General features: G+C 38.5%; 1 protein-coding gene across 1 annotated transcript in view; it reads left to right on the forward strand.

Moving 5' to 3' along the window:
* Positions 1-21,059, forward strand: part of LOC139639148 (neurexin-1a-like) — a 253,518-nt gene that overhangs the window by 7,191 nt on the left and 225,268 nt on the right. Inside the window, 3 exon segments of the mRNA XM_071513215.1 lie at positions 12,110-12,127; positions 14,270-14,299; positions 15,081-15,092. Coding sequence (XP_071369316.1) covers positions 12,110-12,127; positions 14,270-14,299; positions 15,081-15,092 — 60 coding nt within the window.

Consider the following 21,059-nt stretch of genomic DNA (forward strand, 5'->3'; position numbering starts at 1 on the left):
TATGTTGTTAATAAATTTTAGGTTTGTGACGATTCTATTCCCTTGACTAGGTCTCTCTTGGAAAAGAGATTTTTAATCTCAGAGGGAATACCTGGTTAAATAAAAGTTAAATAATGAGACATGGTGGATCATGTAAAACAGTGGTTCTGGTTATGTTACCCAAGTAAATATACTGTATACAATTTTAAGCATTGATACAGTATATCTTGAAAAAGTTACTACAAAGTGAGAAAAATCAGTAAATGAAGCTTCTCTGTGAAATACTGTCCTCACAGAACACTGTTGCACTTCTATGCAGTGCTTTCAAAAGCTTTTGCTTTGTGGCGATACACAAGTTATCTACATCCCAGCGGGAGAGAGATTCACAAGCTTCATACCACATTTTTTTTTTATGTGCAACATGCAAGAACTGCCAAAATATTGGAAACACTTCATAGATTGAGGGAAAGGAATTTGGCTGGTTCTGTCATGGTGGGATACATTATCCTGACACGGTGTGGGGCGACTCGACTGCTTGGTGACCAAAGTAAACACCAACAAATACGAAGCCATTCTGAATGATCACCTTCATCCTTTTGTGAAGCATTTCTATCCTGATGGAAGTAGTTTCTTCCAGGATGGCAACGCCGCAGTCCATGGGTGGTAGTTAATGTTTTGACATGAAAATGATGTAAACTACATGTATATGCCTTGGCTGTCTTAGTCACTAAATCCCATCCCAATGGAAAAGTAATGGTAGATTCTGGAGCAACATTTTCCACCATCTAAAACACAAATCCTACAGTAAAGCTCCAGAAACTTGTAGACTCGTAGCGCTTTGAGGCTGTTTGGCAATCGGAGGTGGCCAAGCCGCACTTTGTGTTCCCTTCATTTTAGTTACCTAGAAAAGCCTCACATACAAAAATCTGATAAAATTGAATCTCTTCTGAAATTGTGAGTAACCATATGTCTAAATTAAACTAAGCCCATGCTGAGTGACATTTTTCTCAGCACCTATTTCCAAGAGCTGTCATACTGAAACCTGAGGATCCTATTCAGTATAATGGAATGTTAGGCTTTTGTCAATTCAGAGTATTGAACTTTCTCCCGAGGAGTGTGAAGAGTTTCAGGTTTTCTGACCTAGGCCTCCCTGATACTTCTGTGAATTCAGCGACAGTCGTTTTTTTCTTTCTTTATTTTTTTTTACCCATTTCCACTTCAGCTCAGACTTACCATTTGACTGATTGGATACTGATGAAGAGGTACCTGGATTGGATACTGATGAAGATGTACCTGGATTTGAATATATGATGAGATGCCATGCTGATTTCCATTATAATTTTCCATGATGTTTTTTTTTTTTTCTGGGGTATATTCTGTTTCAGAACTCATAGCACTATAATTTGTAGCTGATTTATAGGCCTACAGTGCATCTCAATGACAGATTAGAGTTTTGATACCATGGTTTTTAGTGTAGAACAGAGTTCCTCATGTTCACAAATACTAATTGGACTGCTTTGGGACATCGGAAGATGAATTCTTAATTTGAGTGGTGCCCTTTTGAGCCTGTCTGTCCTACGTCATTGTACGAGCATATACCACGTGACCTGAGTGGATCTCTGAAAGTGTCATTCTGTCTAGAAGCCTCCCGTAGCTTCACTCAGACAAAAGCAGATTAATAGTATACTGCTGTCTCTGAGTCCAAAGACAGATATTGGGATCAAAAGATTAGAGGGATTTTCCCGGAGGATTTTTGCCTTGTTTAAATACAACTGCTCCTGACTGTCAAAGGGTGTTTGTGAAATTCTTTGACACCAAACTCCTCCTAAAAAGGATTCATCCCAGAGCGCAAATAAACACTCCCAAATATCCATGCCACACACACACACACACACACACACACACACACACACACACACACATTAAACAGGGCTATATTGCTTTTGAAGGTAAATATATGTTCGTTGAGGCACACTGATCTGCCACACATAATGGAATCTACAGTAGAGCATAACATTTATACTTCATTGATTGAATGCTGTCTCTTACCTCAAACACATCATACATGCAGGATAATATGGGCGCACATCTGGCAGAACTCTGGCTTCAACCATATTTTCCCAGGCATTTAGCTCAAACGCTGGCCCTCAAACTCTTATGTCTTTATATCTTTATTTGTTTATCATAGATGACGTACTTATGGAGAGCTTTGTTTTGTGCTGAATAATATCTCAGTTTGCATAATTGCTGGATGTTTGCTATGCGATCTGATCAGTTTGATCTCTCCTAAACAGACATTGAATAATGTGTATAGAGGCAAAAATATGCCTCTCAGATTCCAAGCTGTAGATTCTATTTTCACTTTCAGAACATTAGTTGTGTTTGATGCTACTGTTTGGATGTCATCCTTCATGAGAGTAGTCTGAAAGACTTGTCGAAAGTGCACTGCCATAATCTGAACACTGTTATACTAATGATAGAGGGAAGAAACGTATGTTTTAATTTATTGTTTTCATAATGTGGGCATTGTTGTGAAGCCCTTTGACACTGTAACAGCGATTAAGGGCTATAAAAAATAAACTTGAATTGAAGTACATATGTCACATTTGGAGGGCTTAACCACCTACCACTTACCCACAAGGAGAATGCTCCCTCTTACAGTATTAATATCCCTACCTTTACTATACACTGTAAACTCAATAATATGGTGATTAAAACAATAATGCAGCAAATGCAAATTTCTGTGAGTCATTGGCTGCATGTTCACTGGGGAGCTCTCTTTACCGATCTGTCTTCTTTTTGCCGTTTATAATGGAGAGGATGTACTATTAACAGCGCTGAGAGCTGAGCTGTATTTAGCGCCCAGTGTGCTTCATTAAAACATTTTAACTTTAGAAAAAGAGCTGCACTTCAAGTAGGGATTTGTCACATAGCAACAGTGGGAGGCACAACTAGTTTCCTCAAGCAGCTGCTGAGCACGTTTAGCTAGAAAAGGTGCTCGGTGAACATCGCCCCGTAGTAGTGCTTCAACACGAGGCTCAGAGTATTACAATATGTTACAAATAAGCTAAGCCCAAACTTATAACTTGCAGTTTGCATTGATTCCTTAATTCCTTTGCTAGGCCTAATATTCAAGTGTTTAACAGCTATTGCATGCCGAAAAAGATTTACTCCACATCTGTAATACTATCCCAGATATTGTCAATCCTCGGATTAAGGTTATTAGAACTATAAGCTACTCTGTGATTATCCTGTTGGATCATTCCAGCCCACAAGATGTAAAAGAATGGTGAGGTCTCCAGCACATCTGCTCCCACAATCCTCTCTGAGGATTGTGGCTGAACCAGATAACTCATGTCTCCTTGGAAATGTCTGGATCAGACCATTGTCCACACACCATCTGTACTGAGGAGCACAGACTAGGCTAGCTGCATAATAAAATGAATTAAATCACCAACAGTGCTAGAGAGAGATACAGTAATAAATGGCTGCATGAGTGGCTCACGCTGAAGTCCCATTCCTATAAGAAAGAAAAAAATGGCTTGATGGTTTGATAACAGTTTTCATTACAGTTTTATTGATTAGCTGTCCTTAAAAACCTGTGTAATCAGCATTCAAACAGAGGCAAACTATTGCCACATACAAGTAACTGCCAGAAGGAAGGAAACGCTAATTGATTGTGGTTTAATAGTCCAAATCAGAATGTTTGTAAACAAACAGATTGGCTATACTTCCGGGTAACTCGCACCTGTCGGCAGCGGAAATCGTTCGTTTTAAGCAGCGGTAAATACGTGTCAAGTAAACCAAACATTAGCGATTATGCCGAAATCGGGTTGTGTTTGGGGCTGTAATGCCAAATATAGCTTGGTACAGAATGGATTAGGTTTAGGCTTTTTCCGTTTTAAAGCAACCTAACGGAATCGGTGGATACAGATAATAGTTTACAGGCCGTCTGCATCTATAGAACTGGGGACAGGCTGGCAGCAACCACTCATGACCGGGTTTTGCGGCAGGCATTTTCTTACAGGTCAGTAATAACAAGACTAGGTCAAAACCTAGTATATGGCTGGACCGTGTATGAGTATGCCATGTGCCACGGCCGACCAATGGTGTAGGCTAACTAACTCCGCTGTTGACAGGGGTTAAAGTGGGATTTGGCAGGTGGGGGAACCCTGTTTCGGAGGGGGGGGGGGGGTTCAGAAAAAAATTGTAATTTAAAACAAATTTCCTGCATTTGTACGGGGGGTAGATACATAATTGGTGGAGGGGTCAGAAAAAAATATCGATATCCTCCATTGTAGTGTCGCTATGACGACCAGTTTGGGGGGTGGGGCACATTGAGGGGGTACTATCGGCAGTGGAAAACCAAAGTGGTACTACCAAAAGCGAGTAGAGTTGAGTCGAGGCGAGGCGAGTTGAGCCGGTACTATGCAGTGGAAAAGCGGCAATAGCCTACTTTGTGTCACTGGCTGTCACTGTTTGGCTATATAACATAATATAAAATAAAAACAGAAAGTTATGATTAGTTTGTATAAGACAGTGGCCAAAACAGAACTTTTAATAATTTCTAAACATTTTGGTAAAATATAGTAGTTTGTGGACACATGCTTAAATAGGCTATATATTTAGGTTATGTTAGGTTATACACTAACAAATATCAACAGCAACGACATCAGGAACGTCTCTTTTTCGTTGTACAGCCAGAACTACATAATGCCTGTGCATTTCTAATCACAAGAGCTTAAAAAGGGGTCTTACTTTGGTTAAATAACACAAAAAATACTGTAGCGCCGATGCAGCACCACTGACGTTATCCACCCGGAAGTAAGTTCTTTGTTGTTGTGACGTCACGCTGATATGGCCTTATGTGAGCCGCCAGAACAAATTATGTGTACGCTGGCTTTTATTCTGCAAGTGTCTTGAACTGTGCTCGAGTTATCTGACACGATTCTACTTTGAGGAATCCCATCATTATGTGTTTTGTTGAGGATAAATGTCAATAAAGCGATCACATTTAGACTAACGAAAGGCGATATGAAAACCGTATTGTTCTGAAAGTATAAATGTGGCACCGGTAACAGGCTCAGCTGGTGAGAGTAGAAATTCTGCACTATAGCTGCGGCTGTGGGAGCTATTGATTTCCATCAGAGTGGCTGGTCACTCCGCCCGTTTCCTCTCTCTCCACTCTCGCTGTTGCTTGAGGAGGATAATGAGGGAGATGGCGAGCTGTGTAATGCCACTAACACTCCTCTGTTAGATAGATGCATTAGGTTTAGGCTGTGGTACTAAGAGATGAGACCACACTTATACTCATTACTCTTGATTTGGTCCAAATTGTAATTTAACAACAAATCGATCCATTGGTAGCACTGACCTTTGCTGCAAGGCTTTTATATTCTCCCTTAAAGCGCCTCCATGATGGGGGATTTTAGAGCAGCCCTCCTCCTACTATTTTTCAAATATGCAGCTGTTTAATGGGCTGGCGCTGAATTCAGTGCCTCACAGAAAACAGCCTTCTGTTCATCTTTGTTATTGCAAATATGGTGATGACATTAGTATCTCATGGTTAATAACACCACACCAATAGGGGAAATTTAACAATAACTCTTATTTCATGTGAATTCAGACCAAATTGTATAGATAAGCTCTGAGAGATATTGCAGCACATTAGTTGTATGTGAGTGCTTTTGACAAACGGACATTGCATTTTTCTTTAAGCTTTTATTGTTATTGCTAGAAGGTCCAAATTCATAAAATGTTAGAGGGTTGTTATCTGCTGTATGTGTAATTAAACCAACTATTCTAACTATGTTTTGCAGTAATTTAGTGGTAGTTCAGTGCAATTCAAATCTCAGTAGTTAGATCAGTAGATCACTTTTTGTAGCCATGTACATTAGTCTATAGAATTACCTACAAACCAGATATTTCTTATGTTCCTGAACAAGGCAGGACAGCTACTGTAGCTGACTGTTCAGTCGAGTAAGTAACAACTGCAAGCCACTTTCAGATGAGATATAGACCAAATGAATACATTTTGTTATAGTATAACTTTGCATTGAAATACTATAGGCCCAGGTCTAGCAGTAAGTTAAGCAGAAGGTGCTTTCACAGCTGTTGTGAACCACAGGCGACCAATCAAGCATGAAGGTCTTTCTCATTTCTACACTGACTCTATTCAACTTACAGACCACCACCCAATATGTATTTATTGTCTTAATTCTGTCTGTTATGCTATTATGCTGTTTTGTGTTTTTTTTTTAATTGGACATTTATTGTGTGATGTTTTTCTTTCAATCAGTATTACTCATTTTAAATTGAAGTGGTGGCCATCTTAGGACCATCCAGGCCAAACCTCCTACCTGAATGAATCAATAAGATGGGACAGTAGGAGCTTAGATGAGTTTGTTCGCTAAGTATATTGTGGGAGTCACCCTACTGTGACTTAAATCTACAACAGGCTTACAGAAGTTGACAACAAATACAGAGGCACAACAAGACTAAAACCAGGAGCAATTCCTTTCCAGAGCAATTCCACAACAAGCAAACCAGGCTGTTAAAAAAAAAAATAGCAGTATTTAGTTTATGGTGCCAGAATCAGAGCAGAAATAGAGAAGTAATGGATAAATTATAAAAGTGTAATGTTTATTGTTAGTCTGTTATGCTAGTTTTTTTCCTCCCCATAATTCAAACTGGGGGTTGTGAGATAATTTATGGGATAAAAAAACATGCAATTGTGTCATTTTTCTGATTTTTCTCTTAGTTCTGCTTTTTTGTCTCATGTAACACTGAATAGTTTTCAGCCTCTTGGCCTCCTCTGATAATCAAATGAAACAACCTGAAAAGGGAAAATCATTCTGTGGTTTAACTGTTCACTACTTTGAATATGCAGCCAGGGGGTCGTGAATAGCCATTGCTTCATTTTAAGGGGTCATGTGCCAAAAAGTTGTCCTAAACAGCAGTGAGTGAGCGAGCACTCCGTCTGCAGAAAGCTGCTCACCAGTGTTGGATCATGTGCTTGTCTCTTCTCTTGGTATCTGGACTGGCCTGGTTGGTGAACATGAGCATTGCTGCTGTCATTTGGAGCCGCCAACGTGAGAGGTTCTCTAGAGCAGCTTTAAAGGGAGGTTCAAATATTCACTTGGACCGGTAGCGATGAGAATTTGGGTTCCAGCCTTTCTACAATGAAACTTGGTTGTGGCTGACCTAGTTTGTCAAAGTAATGGCAGCATGATAAACTATTTCAGTTTGAGGCTATTTAAAAAGGAAATGAACTGCTTTCATTGCTTAGTGTCAGTTGTTTTGTAAATTAGAATATTTACCATTATGTAACATTTAAACAATTTTTTCATTTTTCATAACCCTGGTAATTATACAGTAGACCCTTGTTTATCTGAACCTCACACCTCCGAGCCGACCAGGCTACCAAATAAGCATAATGAGGGGGAAAAAATGCAGCAGTGTGGTAATCCCTGCATGAGGTTGGGCATAGTGTTTACAGAACATGCACACATTCAGTTGTGTCAAACTTCATTTTAAGAGTCAAGTTGCAAATGATTTTGACTTTTAGTTTGAAAATTTTGCAATAAACGTAGATTAAAGTACACAACTCTGTAAGAGAAAGTGGGGCAATTTGTTTAAGGGCTGCTACATTACACACACAATTAAGCTCACTTAGAACGTGCTGCAGAAATCATTTTGAACTGAAAGCAATTATTTAAATAATAGGCTGCTATGAATGCACATACTTTGAGTAAGAATAAGTAAGAATTAAAAAAGAATAAGAATAAAAGATTTGCATTTATTTTTTGGAGATTTTCTGGGTCATATTTCACAGTTAAAATTAGTACCTCTAAGGTCCCAAATTTATAAATCCAGTTAAAACGAAATGATAATAGAGAGAGACAAAAGCTGTCCAACAGCCTTAAACCACTGCAGTGCTGCTGACAGTAAGAGTAGATGACAGTGGCTCAACTCAAACTGACAAAATGTTCTAAAATTGTCAAATGGAAGAGAAGAATGAGTTGTATCAAAGGCCTTTATTGCTGAATGTTGTGTCTAGTGAATGTGACACATGCTTCATTACGTGAAATCAAACGTCACCCACAGCCCTCCCCCCACATGCCACGTCTATTTCAGCAAACAGCCCGTGGTTACAGACAAGTTGCAGGACAGACGTGGATGCCATAATGGCGTTGTGTTGCTCTGGCTGATGGTAGTGTGCTGCAGCGCGGCCTGTAATGGTGAACTGAGGCTGCTAGCTTGGCATTCTACCGCCTGTCACTTTGGCGTTAATCAGTTGTCACACGTTTAAGCTTGTAGTTGGAGGCTATGTGAGGGTCAAGGTTATGTCGAGGTGTTCATGTCTGTAGGAAGTAAATGGAGAAGAAAATGGATTCATAGATTTATTCACAATCACTGACTTGTGGATTTTTTGTTGACACACACACCAGATGTTTGATCCGGCGAGGCATCGGCTTGAGATGTAATGTAGTTATTTTCCATGGGCTGTATAGCATGTGTTGCTGTTGGACCATGATCAACAGCACAAGGCCGTCTACCAGATGCAGATCGTCTGATAGAGAGTTGAGTGCATTTTGGTGTAGTGTTACTAGCACAATGGCATTGGGATCACTTTGTCAAGGGGATTAAATGGATTTACTTCTCTGGATTAGGATGTAACCAGCTGGGTACATTTGTGAAAGAAAGTGTGTGTGATTGGGGGCTTGTTTTAATGGTCCCCGCCAGGTGATATTGTTGTTAGAGAAAAGCTTCTTTTCTTCAAAATACTACAAAAGAAACCCCATTTATGTTCTTAGAAGACTGCTGAAGTTGAATTCGAGGAAATGCGTGAAACCATTGTGCACAAGTTTGAAGAATTAGATCTAGTCTAATCCTTCATCAAATAATTTTGCTATTGGGACCTGATATTTTGTTTCTTATATATTACACATTTGAAATGGGGAGGCTTACTGTTCAATTCCATGTCCATTTCTCCACTGTTGGGATTTAATTTGTGTGTAGATCTTTCTTAGTGATGTAACATATTGTGCTACACAATCAGATTATAATAGATATAATAGTGTAGCATAATATATATAGCATGCCTCTCAAATTGTATTTAATTAAATAGCATAAAGTTATCACTCTACCTCTGAATCTAAATTTAATTTGGTTTTGATTACTAATAATTAGAGGAAGGGAAGCACTCTAATAAAATGTTAATAATGTAATAACCCTATGTATCTTTTGGCAGTCTAAACAAATAAATAAATAAAAACAATTCATTGCTCTAAAACAGGTCACTCATTTGAATTGAAATGCCAAATGCAATGAAGACTACAGTTACACCTCAGGGAGTTGAGCTAATTATTTATTTCTGTGGCATGATGTATGAGTCAAAAAGCGCTCTTTGAGGTCCTGACACCAGGAAACGGTCTTGCTTCTTTTCTTTTCTCTTCTGATTGGTAATGTGATCACTTTGCAACTGCCAGCTGAATGCTTGCCACGTCAGAATGCTTTTTCAGCAGCGTGCTTCTCATCATCAAGCTACCTTTTTGTGAACAAAGTGCACATGTTTTCTATTTACAGTAGAATCTCAGACTCATCTAAACTTCAGACATCCAAACATTCTGGTGAAATGTGGAAATATATTCTACATGACACATGTAGCTGAAAACATTTAAACTTGACTAAATTGAACTGTACATAGCATTGCGTGCAGATTTCATATTCTGAAAAAGGTTTCAGAATTTCAATACTTTTCCAAAACAAACTTCCATTCCTGATGGGCTTGGATAAACAAGGCACGACTGTATTTGATATGTAGTCAGAATACTTCACATTATACAGCCAGCATTGGAAAATGTATATAAACCAAATTATATTTTACAATATTCAACAAGATTGATCTTGGTTTGTTAACTGATTAAAAAAGTGGATTGTATTATTGCATTGTAATTTGTTCACAAAATGATGATTTGGTTTTGTGCATGGTGTCTGATTTGGAAGGGGAACCAGTGGTGATGGTAAGTTTTTGGTCAATTAATCGCTTGAATGTGGGCAAGAAACCATTTAAAAGAGGTAGGAGTTTGTTTTCTAATGGGAACTGGGCTTTGTTGCCTATACAACCAGGCACACGGTTACAATAATTGGATTTGTTTCAGAACTATTTTTTAACAAATATTAATTAGACTTTGCATGCTCTTATCTGTCTTTGTTTACATCTTATGAAAAGTGATTTCAGTTCATTACATTAATTATGTTGGTGAAAAGTCAGATGAAAGAAAAAATCATGAAATGATTGAAAATTCTGGTGTATTATCAACAAATTCTAACTTTTTTTTTGCATTTTTGCATATGTTGTGATTATAAATATTTAAATAGTACTGTAAATCAGGAATCAGTCTGAAAGCTAAACAAGAATGAAGAACAATGTTGACTGACTTATTTTTTGTTCTTTTTATAGGCGGTTTATGGCCTTTTACACCCTCTCATTTCAGTGTTTATGCATGTTTCCGTTCACATCATTTTGTGAAATCTATTTATTTTCCCACTGTTAGCATGAAATTTATCGCACCTATTTGCTATCATTTAGCAACAAGTAATTATTCTCTCAATCTCCTTTATTAGAGTGACAGATTTCACATAGTAGTTTTTCCTCACTTCCACAAACCTCACTTTGACAGCCAAAATTACTCCTTAGTCAATTTTATTCGGAAGGCAATCTCCCTGTGCATTGCCAGTATGTGTTCACTGGTTGCTGTTTTCAATAATTTGAGCAAATCACCCGAATAGACTTCCAATAACACTAGACCCACTGCCCATTCTGCAAGCTTAGAGGCATTACTATACCACAACCACTCCATTTATTTAGGAGTGTTCTCTTGCAGTGCATTTCATCACATACAGTGTAGTGCAATTTTATTCATTTAGGGGAAAAAACAAAACAAAACATATTACACAGAAATCCACTGATTCTGTTGTATTAAATAGTTGTTATGATACTGAAAGTTAAACCCCATCAGTTTAACCTGCTTGAAAATGTGTCAAATGAATAAAGGATTGAATCACCCTAACCCAACATGATAAACCAGCCTTGAGCTTAACTGTGTGCCTCATAGCCCCTGAGCATCCCATGCCCTATAATCAAGACTTAACTTTTAATTGTAATGTGTTAGGGAAACACCTGAAACACAAAGTCACACAGACAGAGCTCCTTCAAAGTTTAGAGATTTATTACAGTGATCGATCAAGGGAGAGACAGGACATAAAGGCAAACGTCTATCACAGCCTGCTCCAACTCTCTCTCTCTCTCTCTGCAGTAACACTTGCAGAACTGTCTGCGCATAAACAGGACGCAGCCTCGCCAACTAACCCGCTCTCGGCCATGTTGTATAATCATCAAGTTTATCATTTACTGGAAAGAGCTGAGCAGAGGGTCAGGATGACCTGGCTGCATCCCACTGTTGGAACACTGTTGGATGCTGCTGACCAGCCAAAATAAATACTACATATCAGAACATAGATGAACTTGACAGAAAACAGACTATAATTTGGAACAGTCTGCCTGCAGAAAACAAACTTGATGAATACGTACAGGGGTAATGTTTCTTCAACAGTCTGCTGTCTGGAATGTTAGTGGAACAAACAGCATCTTTCTTTCAAGTATAAGATATAATTTCCCCTACAAATATCATTTTTCTTCTGCCACCAACCAGGACTTGTTTGAAAACCTTTTAGAAGTAGTCTCTTAAACTTACCTAACATGCTGTAATAGTACCCAGAAGGGTCATGCTAATTCTGTCAAGGCCTAAATAGCCTTATATTATACAACTACAACTCTGTCCTGTATTCCAGGTCAGTGTACTGTCCAAGCTATGATCTTGAAAGAAAAAGAAAAGCCTGCTTTAGTCAGAGTCACATAAATTACTTCAAGAGGTAATGATTGCACTGGGACAACAAACTGAAGGCCTCTGCAGAAATCAAGTTTTCCTCTGCAGGGGTTATAATGGGGCACTTGCATGTGATGTTTAATGCCTTGCATGGTGACGACATGCAATGGCTAGTACTAGTCTGCATGCTGCTTAATGAATGTCTTCCTCTCTCTCTCTTTGCCCGTCCGTGCTTCCAGAAGACAACTATGCTGAAGGTGGGTATATTAATCATTAGTTTCCATTCTTGCTATATTTTGTATACCTACATGTTTTCATGGCTAAGACTCCTCAAATACATGTAAGCAAATGTTTCAATACTGATAATGATCCATTGGTATTACTGGAATGGTAAGTCAGATTAATCAGATTTTCATCATTCTCTGATATTGGACATAATAGTATAGTTTCCCAAAATGCAATCATTTGTAATGGCGGACAAACTAGGCTAATGAAAATACAAGAGGTCTAGACCAGTGTTTTAAAACCCTCTGAATAGAGTTTTCTCTGGCATTTAAAGTAAGTAATCTTGCAATGGTTCAGCTTTTTGCCTTTCTTTTTTTATGGGAAATAAATTGAGGGAACCGTATTGTTGGTCATAATTTTATGACACAGTGCTTTACATACAAATTATACTGTATATCCACAGGCTACTCTGTGATTTGTATTCACGCATCTGATTAAACTAAGACTTAAATTATGTCTTTCATATAATTTTGAAGAATAAGATTGTAATTCACCAGCTTTGCAACTCATGATTCAACATCTTAAATGCTTGACTTGGTAGGGTATTAACTTGAAATAGAGCGACAATTTGATCAAATTACTCAATAATAAAGTAATAAAAATAAAGTACTAAAAGGTAAATAACAACAACAACTAAATCCCCATTCATGAATCCACTTCTCCAACAATGTAATAGGCTACACTGTTTTCAAATGTCTGGAGATAATTCAAATGAAAATGGATACACTGCTGAAGCCTTATGCCTTATGCAGAATTTAATTTCCTCCAAATTGCTCCTAGTGGCTAATACTATCAGAAATATGATGGTATAACTGAGCAACAATATTTACAAATGTATTAATCAGTATTAACGTAGTAAAAACACCATATTCTATTAGAAATATGCAAAAACTTGGATCATTATCACAAGTTGCTGCTAGGTAATATTTTTTCTGTCAATCTGGGAGATGTTCCTTTTAATTTGGCTGAATTATGAGAAATGCCTTCTTGGTAAGTATTATAATAAAAAGTGACATGATACCCTTAACCATATTTAAAGAGACTCTTCACACAATGCTAACTTCTTTCCATTTGCCAGACGCTCTACTTCCCATCCGTTGACACTCCATGGAGTTGAAACATTTTTAGTCTGTGCTTTAAATCACCGGCACTATCAAGTGGTACCTGCACTGTCTGAATATTGTGGTAGTGGACAGATGATCGAGCTAAAGGGAATTACTGAAATCAAAGATTTCATTTCTATCAGTCATCACAAGGTGGTTGGTTCCAACTAAAGTCCATTCACTTAACAAGGGCTTGCATTAGCCAGGTAGCTAGCTAGCAGGCAGCTACTTTGACTGTATAATACCACATTACTCGAATGGTGTATGTGTTGTCTGATAGTGTTGGAGAGTTAAATTTCAACACAAAAAAGTTTTCACCTGGATGTCAATGGAACGCTTATTGGCAGGAATTGGAACAGCCAGCCAATACAAAGCAGTTAGCGCTGCGCCTAGAGTCTACAGTGTATTGTTAATGTGTTTTCATATATAAGTAGTTTGATTAAATGTTATCTACATTGTGCATTTACATTAAACAGTGCCATTCAAAGGAATGCAATACAATTTATGCTATTTGTACACATTTGCCTCAGTCAAATGGATGGCCAGACCATGTCCAATCCATCTTCCTTTTTTTTCTTTTTTTTTATTGTATGATACAAATGTTATGTGGATACTTTACAATTGTTGATATGAGCATATTTTACAATTGTTGAAGTTCAACATAAAAACACTCTTAAGCTACATTTGTCTTTGGGTTTGGTCATTGATTGGTAGGTGGGTTGATAGTCTGTGTGGGCTTCTCATCTGGGAAAATAAGCCAACCTGAATTTTGATTTCTGAAATATCTCTAGTAAGTGACTGATGATGCATTGCAACCGCTCTGGTTGACTAAATGCTCATCAAGCCAACCCTGTCTGTGCACCCTCCTCTCTCTCCGCCCCACTCCTCCCTGTCCCAGCACTCCTCAAGTAACACAGACATCTAGACTGAAAGAGATGCCTGTGCGTCAGTGTCACACAGCTTCCCATGATCCCTTGTTCTCTGCTGACTGTGCTCTTGTTTTCCTTTAAGGTCTGGCACACCTGATGATGGGCGACCAAGGTATGGGATCTGTTCCTTTTCCCCTCGTTCCTCCATTGTCCCTCCTCCTGCTCCCATTGTGCTCAGAAATGTGTCTGCCTCTAACTCTTGTGCAGCTGGGGTACTCAGGCTTGAAGCTTCAGATATGGGCTGTCATTTCAGTTATTTTGAATGACCTACTTGATTTCCATTCTCCCAGTGACTTTTTTTTTCTGGTATGACCCCCTTTTCAAGCTCATTTGGCTTTCTACTCCCCACTCTGCTGGGTAGCCATGTCACATCTCTCCATAAACTTCTTTTCTTTTTTTTTTCTGTTTAATTATTCATATCTACATTCTGCTGTTTCATGATGATGTGTTTCAAGCAAAGGGGCATTTACATTTACATTATTAGGATATAATGCATGCATTGTGGAACATAGCGTACTGAAATTTTAAGCTAATCCTTCTCTGTCCTCGCCACCGGACTGCATGTTGAGTGTCTAAACCGACAGTCTGTCCATTCTGAGTCTGCATTCGCCTCATCTTCGCATTTGTATGGCTAATGCATATCCCACCATGCAGCAGGGCAGTGATGCGATTGAAGTATTGCTTATTTGCATCTACCTTCTACTGTTAGTCACTTTACAGTCACACATCTCCTAACTTATAATTGCACATATATTTAGCCATCAAGCCTCTTTCTCCTGTCCTCTGTCCTTTTCCAACTTGACCATGACAGTTATTGGTGTCTCTTCTCCTTTTGTTCTCCCTTTTTGTCTGGAATCTGCTTTCTTCATGGAACATTCCATCAAATCTCATAGGTAAAAGTAAAGGTACTATTTATTTAATTCTATGTATCCATAGAACTATGACTGCAGTGTGTGTGGCATTATATACTCATACTCTATGAAGTATATAAAGTCATTGGCATTTATAATTGCTTTCTCCGCTAATAATGTGTATGAAGGGTGTTCAAGGTAGGTGCCGCTTTTGCTTTGCACTCACACTTTTCTGCTGTGTCACTTGTTTCTGTTCTGCTTGATGCATGGGAATCATAAATGAGACTCACATGGGAATATGAACACAATAGTTGCTGTCCTAGTGTCAGCACAACACCACCCAGCGGTAACTACATTCTTTTTGTTCAAATAATGGGTGTTGGGTTGCGGGCAAGGCTTGATCATAGTGTTGTGGGCCTCCCATCCTGGCTGTGATCCTCACCTCTCCCTTTGGGGTAAGTGGACTTCTGATCTTTGCCATTTGACTCTCCTCCTCAGGGCAGAGAGGGGAAGCTTGGCTTCTAAGGTCCCTACTGAGCATTCAAGGTAAAACTTTGTGATTCTTTCAAGTTAGTTTATCAAGTAAAGCCAAAATTAGGCAGTCACCATTAGCTTACTGATGTGTGGGAAACTTGAATGTTAATTTATCCCTTATAATTGTTGCAGAATTGTCTGTGATGATACAACTTTTCAAATTTCTCAAAACAATCCTTTTGGATTTTGTGGTATTAATTAATATCATATTTGATTTTGATATTCAAGTGTTTCACTCACATTCTAAAATAATGTATTCCATGATTTCACTTGCCATTATTGTTCCTTTGATATTCACATGACTGTGCTATTAGCATACCTAGTTTTGCAAAATCTTTTCAGCAGTGAGTTTGCAACATTTCTCACTTCTTTACACCAAATATATAATTTTGTGGTATGTTTAATGTTATTTGTTATCATATACTTGTGAAGAATCACCTGAACAGGTAAGGCTCCAAAATGCACAACAATGGATGCACAATATGAATAATATTGTGTTCTTTGTAGGGAGATTTTACTTTCTACTGTTTGGACAGGAATGTTAGCTACAATAATGTCAGATATTCTGCTGCTAGAAATGTAAGCTGCAGTGATACATACACAATGGTCTCCACATGCTACATTTGCCACTGTGTCTTTCTTACACACAAGTGAAATACACACAAAATTGAAATCATTATCATTATCAATTGGATGTGTGGGAGGGTGGAGGGTCATTTAACCATCTTCTGAGGTAAGTGTTATTTACTTAGTCCTACTGGTGACATTGGTTGCGTATGGTTCTGCAAATGGATGTCTACTATTTTGCTTGATTATACAAATACTTTAGATGAAATTACATATTTCCTGAATGTAGTAGTGAATGTAGTAGTGAAACCCATATAGTTCATGAATTGGTTAGATTGAAGGTCTCCCCTTTTGATTAAATATCCATGTCGTGTCCATGCCCGATCTGATGAGAACACCAATCTGTGTTGATATTAGCAAGGTGGAAGAAAATCACAGGAACTGAATATTTGATTCAGAGATACTTTAGTTTAAGCGTTGTGTTTTTGACCTTAGCTCAGGACAGGACATTTAGAATAAGATTTAAGATTGCGTTATGATGTAAATCAAATGTCAAAATTCTGATTTCAGCTAGAAAATCATTAATTTTCAGGGTACACACTTGCTGCAGTCTGGTCTTTCTAGCATTGTATATGGCATTATCTGATACCCCTATAGGTTTTTACTACACTATACCAAACAACCAGCTTAGATGTGGCAGAAGGCGAGCCACAGGGAGAGATTGAGAGAATGCTGATGCTGCACAAAGCTGACATAGCACACTGTTTCTAATTTGGGCCTAAGCTAGTTGTCCCCTGTGTCATACAGTGTGTAACCAGCAGAGTCAAGTTATGTATGGTCACAAAGACACATCCCCACTTTAGTGTGGTATTAAATCTAGGAGTTAGGACAGTGCCTGCGTTCATTGTCTGTTTTGAGCTTCTGAGAATATAGTGTATTATGTAGCCCTCATGAGGTCCTCTTGTGTCACATTCACCACTTGTATGGTTTATCCTCTGTTTCATGGGTAGGTCCTTTGAGAATGGACTAGTGTATGTGTGTTGCATTCAGCTGGTGAACAGACATTGGATTCCTAAAACCTCATTTCCATCCAGCTCCAAAGAGCAGGGCATAGGATAAGTCATAATACCACTGGCACACAAATAACAAGGGTATTTAATTGCTGTCATCACAATAAACTGCCACGTGCAGCTTAAGAGGGCCTGCAGGCTGTACAGACAGGCTTACAGGTACAACTGTGCTATTTCTAAATTAGTATACTTTTTAATATAATTGCTTTCACTTTTTAAAGATGGAAATTGTCCCTTTTCATGATGCCATGCGTATTCCCTGGGATTTCTGTCAATGAACTAGGCAAGTGGATAAGGAAATCCCTTTCCTAAATTTGTTTGCACGTGATGTGAAATATTTCACATAACTTGTATTGATTATTGTGTCAAACTAAACTGATGTTCAGAATGCCCTACTCCCTTGTTCTTTCATGTTCCAGAGAGCAAATACACTAGAGCCGTATAATTGGGTGTCAATGCCTTCAAATGCCTTCAAATAATAGCTTACACTTTGCATCATCCCCAGTGATCAACTTCACATGCGGGAAGGGTTATGTTGTTTAGGTTTCCTGTCATTTTTTGTTGTTTTTGTTGACATATCAGTTGAAATTGAATGCCAAATTGCCAAACATGAGGCAATTCAACAGCCATTTATGGCTAATTGTGGGAGTTGACGGAGTGTGGATATTAAGCGTGTTCTCTTGTACACAAAACCAAAGTGGTTTATTGTTATTTATAACAATACATATTCACACAGTTAGCATGTGTAGCATTTTATCAAACTCAAGGACTCAGGACAAATGTATGAATGGATGTTTCTTTTTTTGTTCAGTCAATTTACAGTTTTTTTTGTTTTTATTATGCCTCTGCGCTGGCGACAGCCGTGGCCGGAGGCATAATATTTTTGGGTTGTCCGTCCATCCGTCCGTCCGTCCGTCCGTCCGTCCCATTCTTGTGAACGCAATATCTCAGGAACGCCTTGAGGGAATTTCTTCAAATTTGGCACAAACGTCCACTTGGACTCAAGGATGAACTGATTAGAATTTGGCAGTCAAAGGTCAAGGTCACTGTGACCTCACAAAAGATGTTTTTGGCCATAACTCAAGAATTCATACGCTAATTATGACAAAATTTCACACAAATGTCTAATAGGATAAAATGATGAAGTGATGACATTTTATATCCAAAAGTTCAAAGGTCAACTTCACTGTGACATCATAATGTTTTGCTTACCACTGTAGCTGAGAAAACGATCTTGGGTCATTCTACAAAAACGGTGAAAGTGCTGTCACTTACTTTTGCAGACACCAAAATCCTTTAAGTTGACCTAATAATCACATTAATTATATATGTTCAATAAATAAAGACTGTTCTTGCAATGATAAAACAAAGTTTATTGGCGGAGGCATACAACCGCAAGGCGGTTATTTCCAGTTTATACATGAGAGCCCAACCCTGAAACCAATGCCATCATCACCATTTGCTGTGCTCATAGTGACAGTAATATATTAGTATTACATGGAGTATATTTTTTATTTTTATTTTTTTTATCTGAGATTATTTGCTTTGGTCTTAATTCATTTAACACAAATGTTTAAGTCCAAGCAACAGTGAGTAAAATTAAATCAAAGTCCAAGACAAAATCAAGGCTGTGCACATGTCTGAAAACCAAACATGAGGCCAGTAGCGAAGTGCTGCAGCCCTGTTGTAGTGCCAGTGTGCCATCTAAACCAGGCTTTGTTGAGTTAAACCAGAGAAGAAAACATATTCTAGGGAGGTGTGCATTTGTTTGCATTCCTTTTGACCATTTACACTAATGGATGATACTTCAGATGGGATTTCAACAGAGCTCAGTCAGTAATTGCTGTAGGAGTGTGGTGAGGCCAGTGAAAGACACTGATAAAGCGATGCATTGCCCCACTTGACATATGTGGGATTTTGAAGTACCACCTGTTAACTTCAACACAAATTCAGTAAGATGCTTCAGTGGGCAATGTTATACAAAGGACTACCAACTACATATTGCAAAGGACTTAATACGGCGTCATTTCTTCTCTTCAAAGTTTAAACAGTTAAAAAATGTGATGCTTCATCCCACAAACACTTGAAAGGAAATGTAGAAACATTAACAGGCTATATATTTTGCAATATTTTTTGTCATGTAAAGGTAGTTAACATTTGGAACCTTTCATTCCGCCTGTCCATTTGAGTCCAAGTGATTATACTGTACTGTATCGAACTTTCTGAAATTTTATGAAACTCTGCCTCAGTGACATTATTCTTTGTGACTTGTAAGGATTACACTTGCCATCATCAGCCGTGGCTTGGTTATTCCTTAAGTACGCGTTAAATCCCCCTTTCTTTCAGCAGTTCTTTCTTGCAGCTCTGAGGAATCCTAAAACCTTGCTTGTATTTTTCCCTTTTTTCTTAGAAAAGTGCTTAGTTTTGAGGATACAATAGCAGTGATCTTTCTCAGAAGTGTTGATGAGAGATGATCTATATAACAACAAGTTGCTCATTTGAAGCCCATGAGACTTTTGCGTTGAGGACGCAGCGGGTTCTTAAGAATAATGTGGAACGGCATGTCAGCATGCAACTTGTCAAGACCTGACTGCCTTCTTTATCTGACAGGTAACACGATACCATGTGGTGTGCATTGAATCAACAACAGATGTTGCCTTTGTAGTTTCACATGAAACCTGGAAGACTGTCAGTGGAATCCTTTCAGCTACACTGCCTCCCTCAGGATTACAGTTTCTCAGCATTAACCTTAGATATTAAGCATATCTATGGTATCGGTCTCTTCCTTATTAATACATGCTTCCCCATGAGCTCGATGGTATGGTCAAAACAAAGAAAACGCATCAAGGCTTCCCTAAGTAGAGATGGCTCGGTAATGCCGTGGGCTGCTTGTTTCCGGCGGTCTTGGTCCACAGTTCTCCTAGAAGGCATACTCAGAGCTAATCACTCCTAACAGAATTATTCTGAGTGATCATCTGGACTCTCATTTCTAATAATGGCAGTGGAAAATGCTGTTTCAGAAGCTACTTCAGAATTTCCAACAAAAAGTCATTTGGGATCATATCTAGTTATTGAGTTCTTGGCATATGGGTAACATCATCGCCATCTGGTCTGAAAACCCCAACCCTAAGAGCCTGACTGAAAGCTCACACTGCATACAGATCAGTCGTTTTCTTTTTTCTTTGTTTGTTTTTTCCCAATTAGAAAAAAGATGTTTACAGACTCTCTCCAGAACTGAATATACTTAAAATACCTGTGTTACATATATTGTTTGACTATGAAATAAAAAGGAAATTCTCATTGCCCCACTGAATTGGATTTTTTTGGTCAGGAAAATTCATGATACTATTTTGTATACAGTACAAGCTTTTGGTCATGGACTAACTCTGAGATTGGTTTACTACTAGTAGAATCAGTCGTCCTTTTAGTAGGTAATTCTTGACACAAATTTGGTTACTGAACTGCTGAGTGGGCTGTTCTGAGCCAGCAGCTGTCCCATTATCCTGTTGTTGTTGTTGTCAAAATCAATAGCAAGTTTAGAAATTATAATTAATGTTGGGAACTAGAGATAAGCCTAAATGTAGGTCCATGTTAGTGGAAACGACTTTAGCTGTATTTCGTGTAGAGGGGTGTGGTTCTGTGACACCAGAAATCACTGTTGAGCCTTCTGGAGATGTTGTGGGTCTAATTCAATGAAACATCTGTGATGGGAGGAGCCACTTGATAACCTCAGTGACATACCTACACTGACACACTCAACCCTGTAACATTTAGATTAGGTGGTTAGTGAATGGTGCTGCCTGTCTGACGGTGCTGTAGATTTATGATGGCAGAGCCAGATGTCCTCTAT

Source organism: Centroberyx affinis, unplaced genomic scaffold (genome assembly GCF_046629955.1).
Source record: "Centroberyx affinis isolate AG114_WGS23_722 - 3 ecotype Tasmania unplaced genomic scaffold, CSIRO-AGI_Caff_v1 ptg006867l_1, whole genome shotgun sequence".
NCBI lineage: Eukaryota > Metazoa > Chordata > Actinopteri > Beryciformes > Berycidae > Centroberyx > Centroberyx affinis.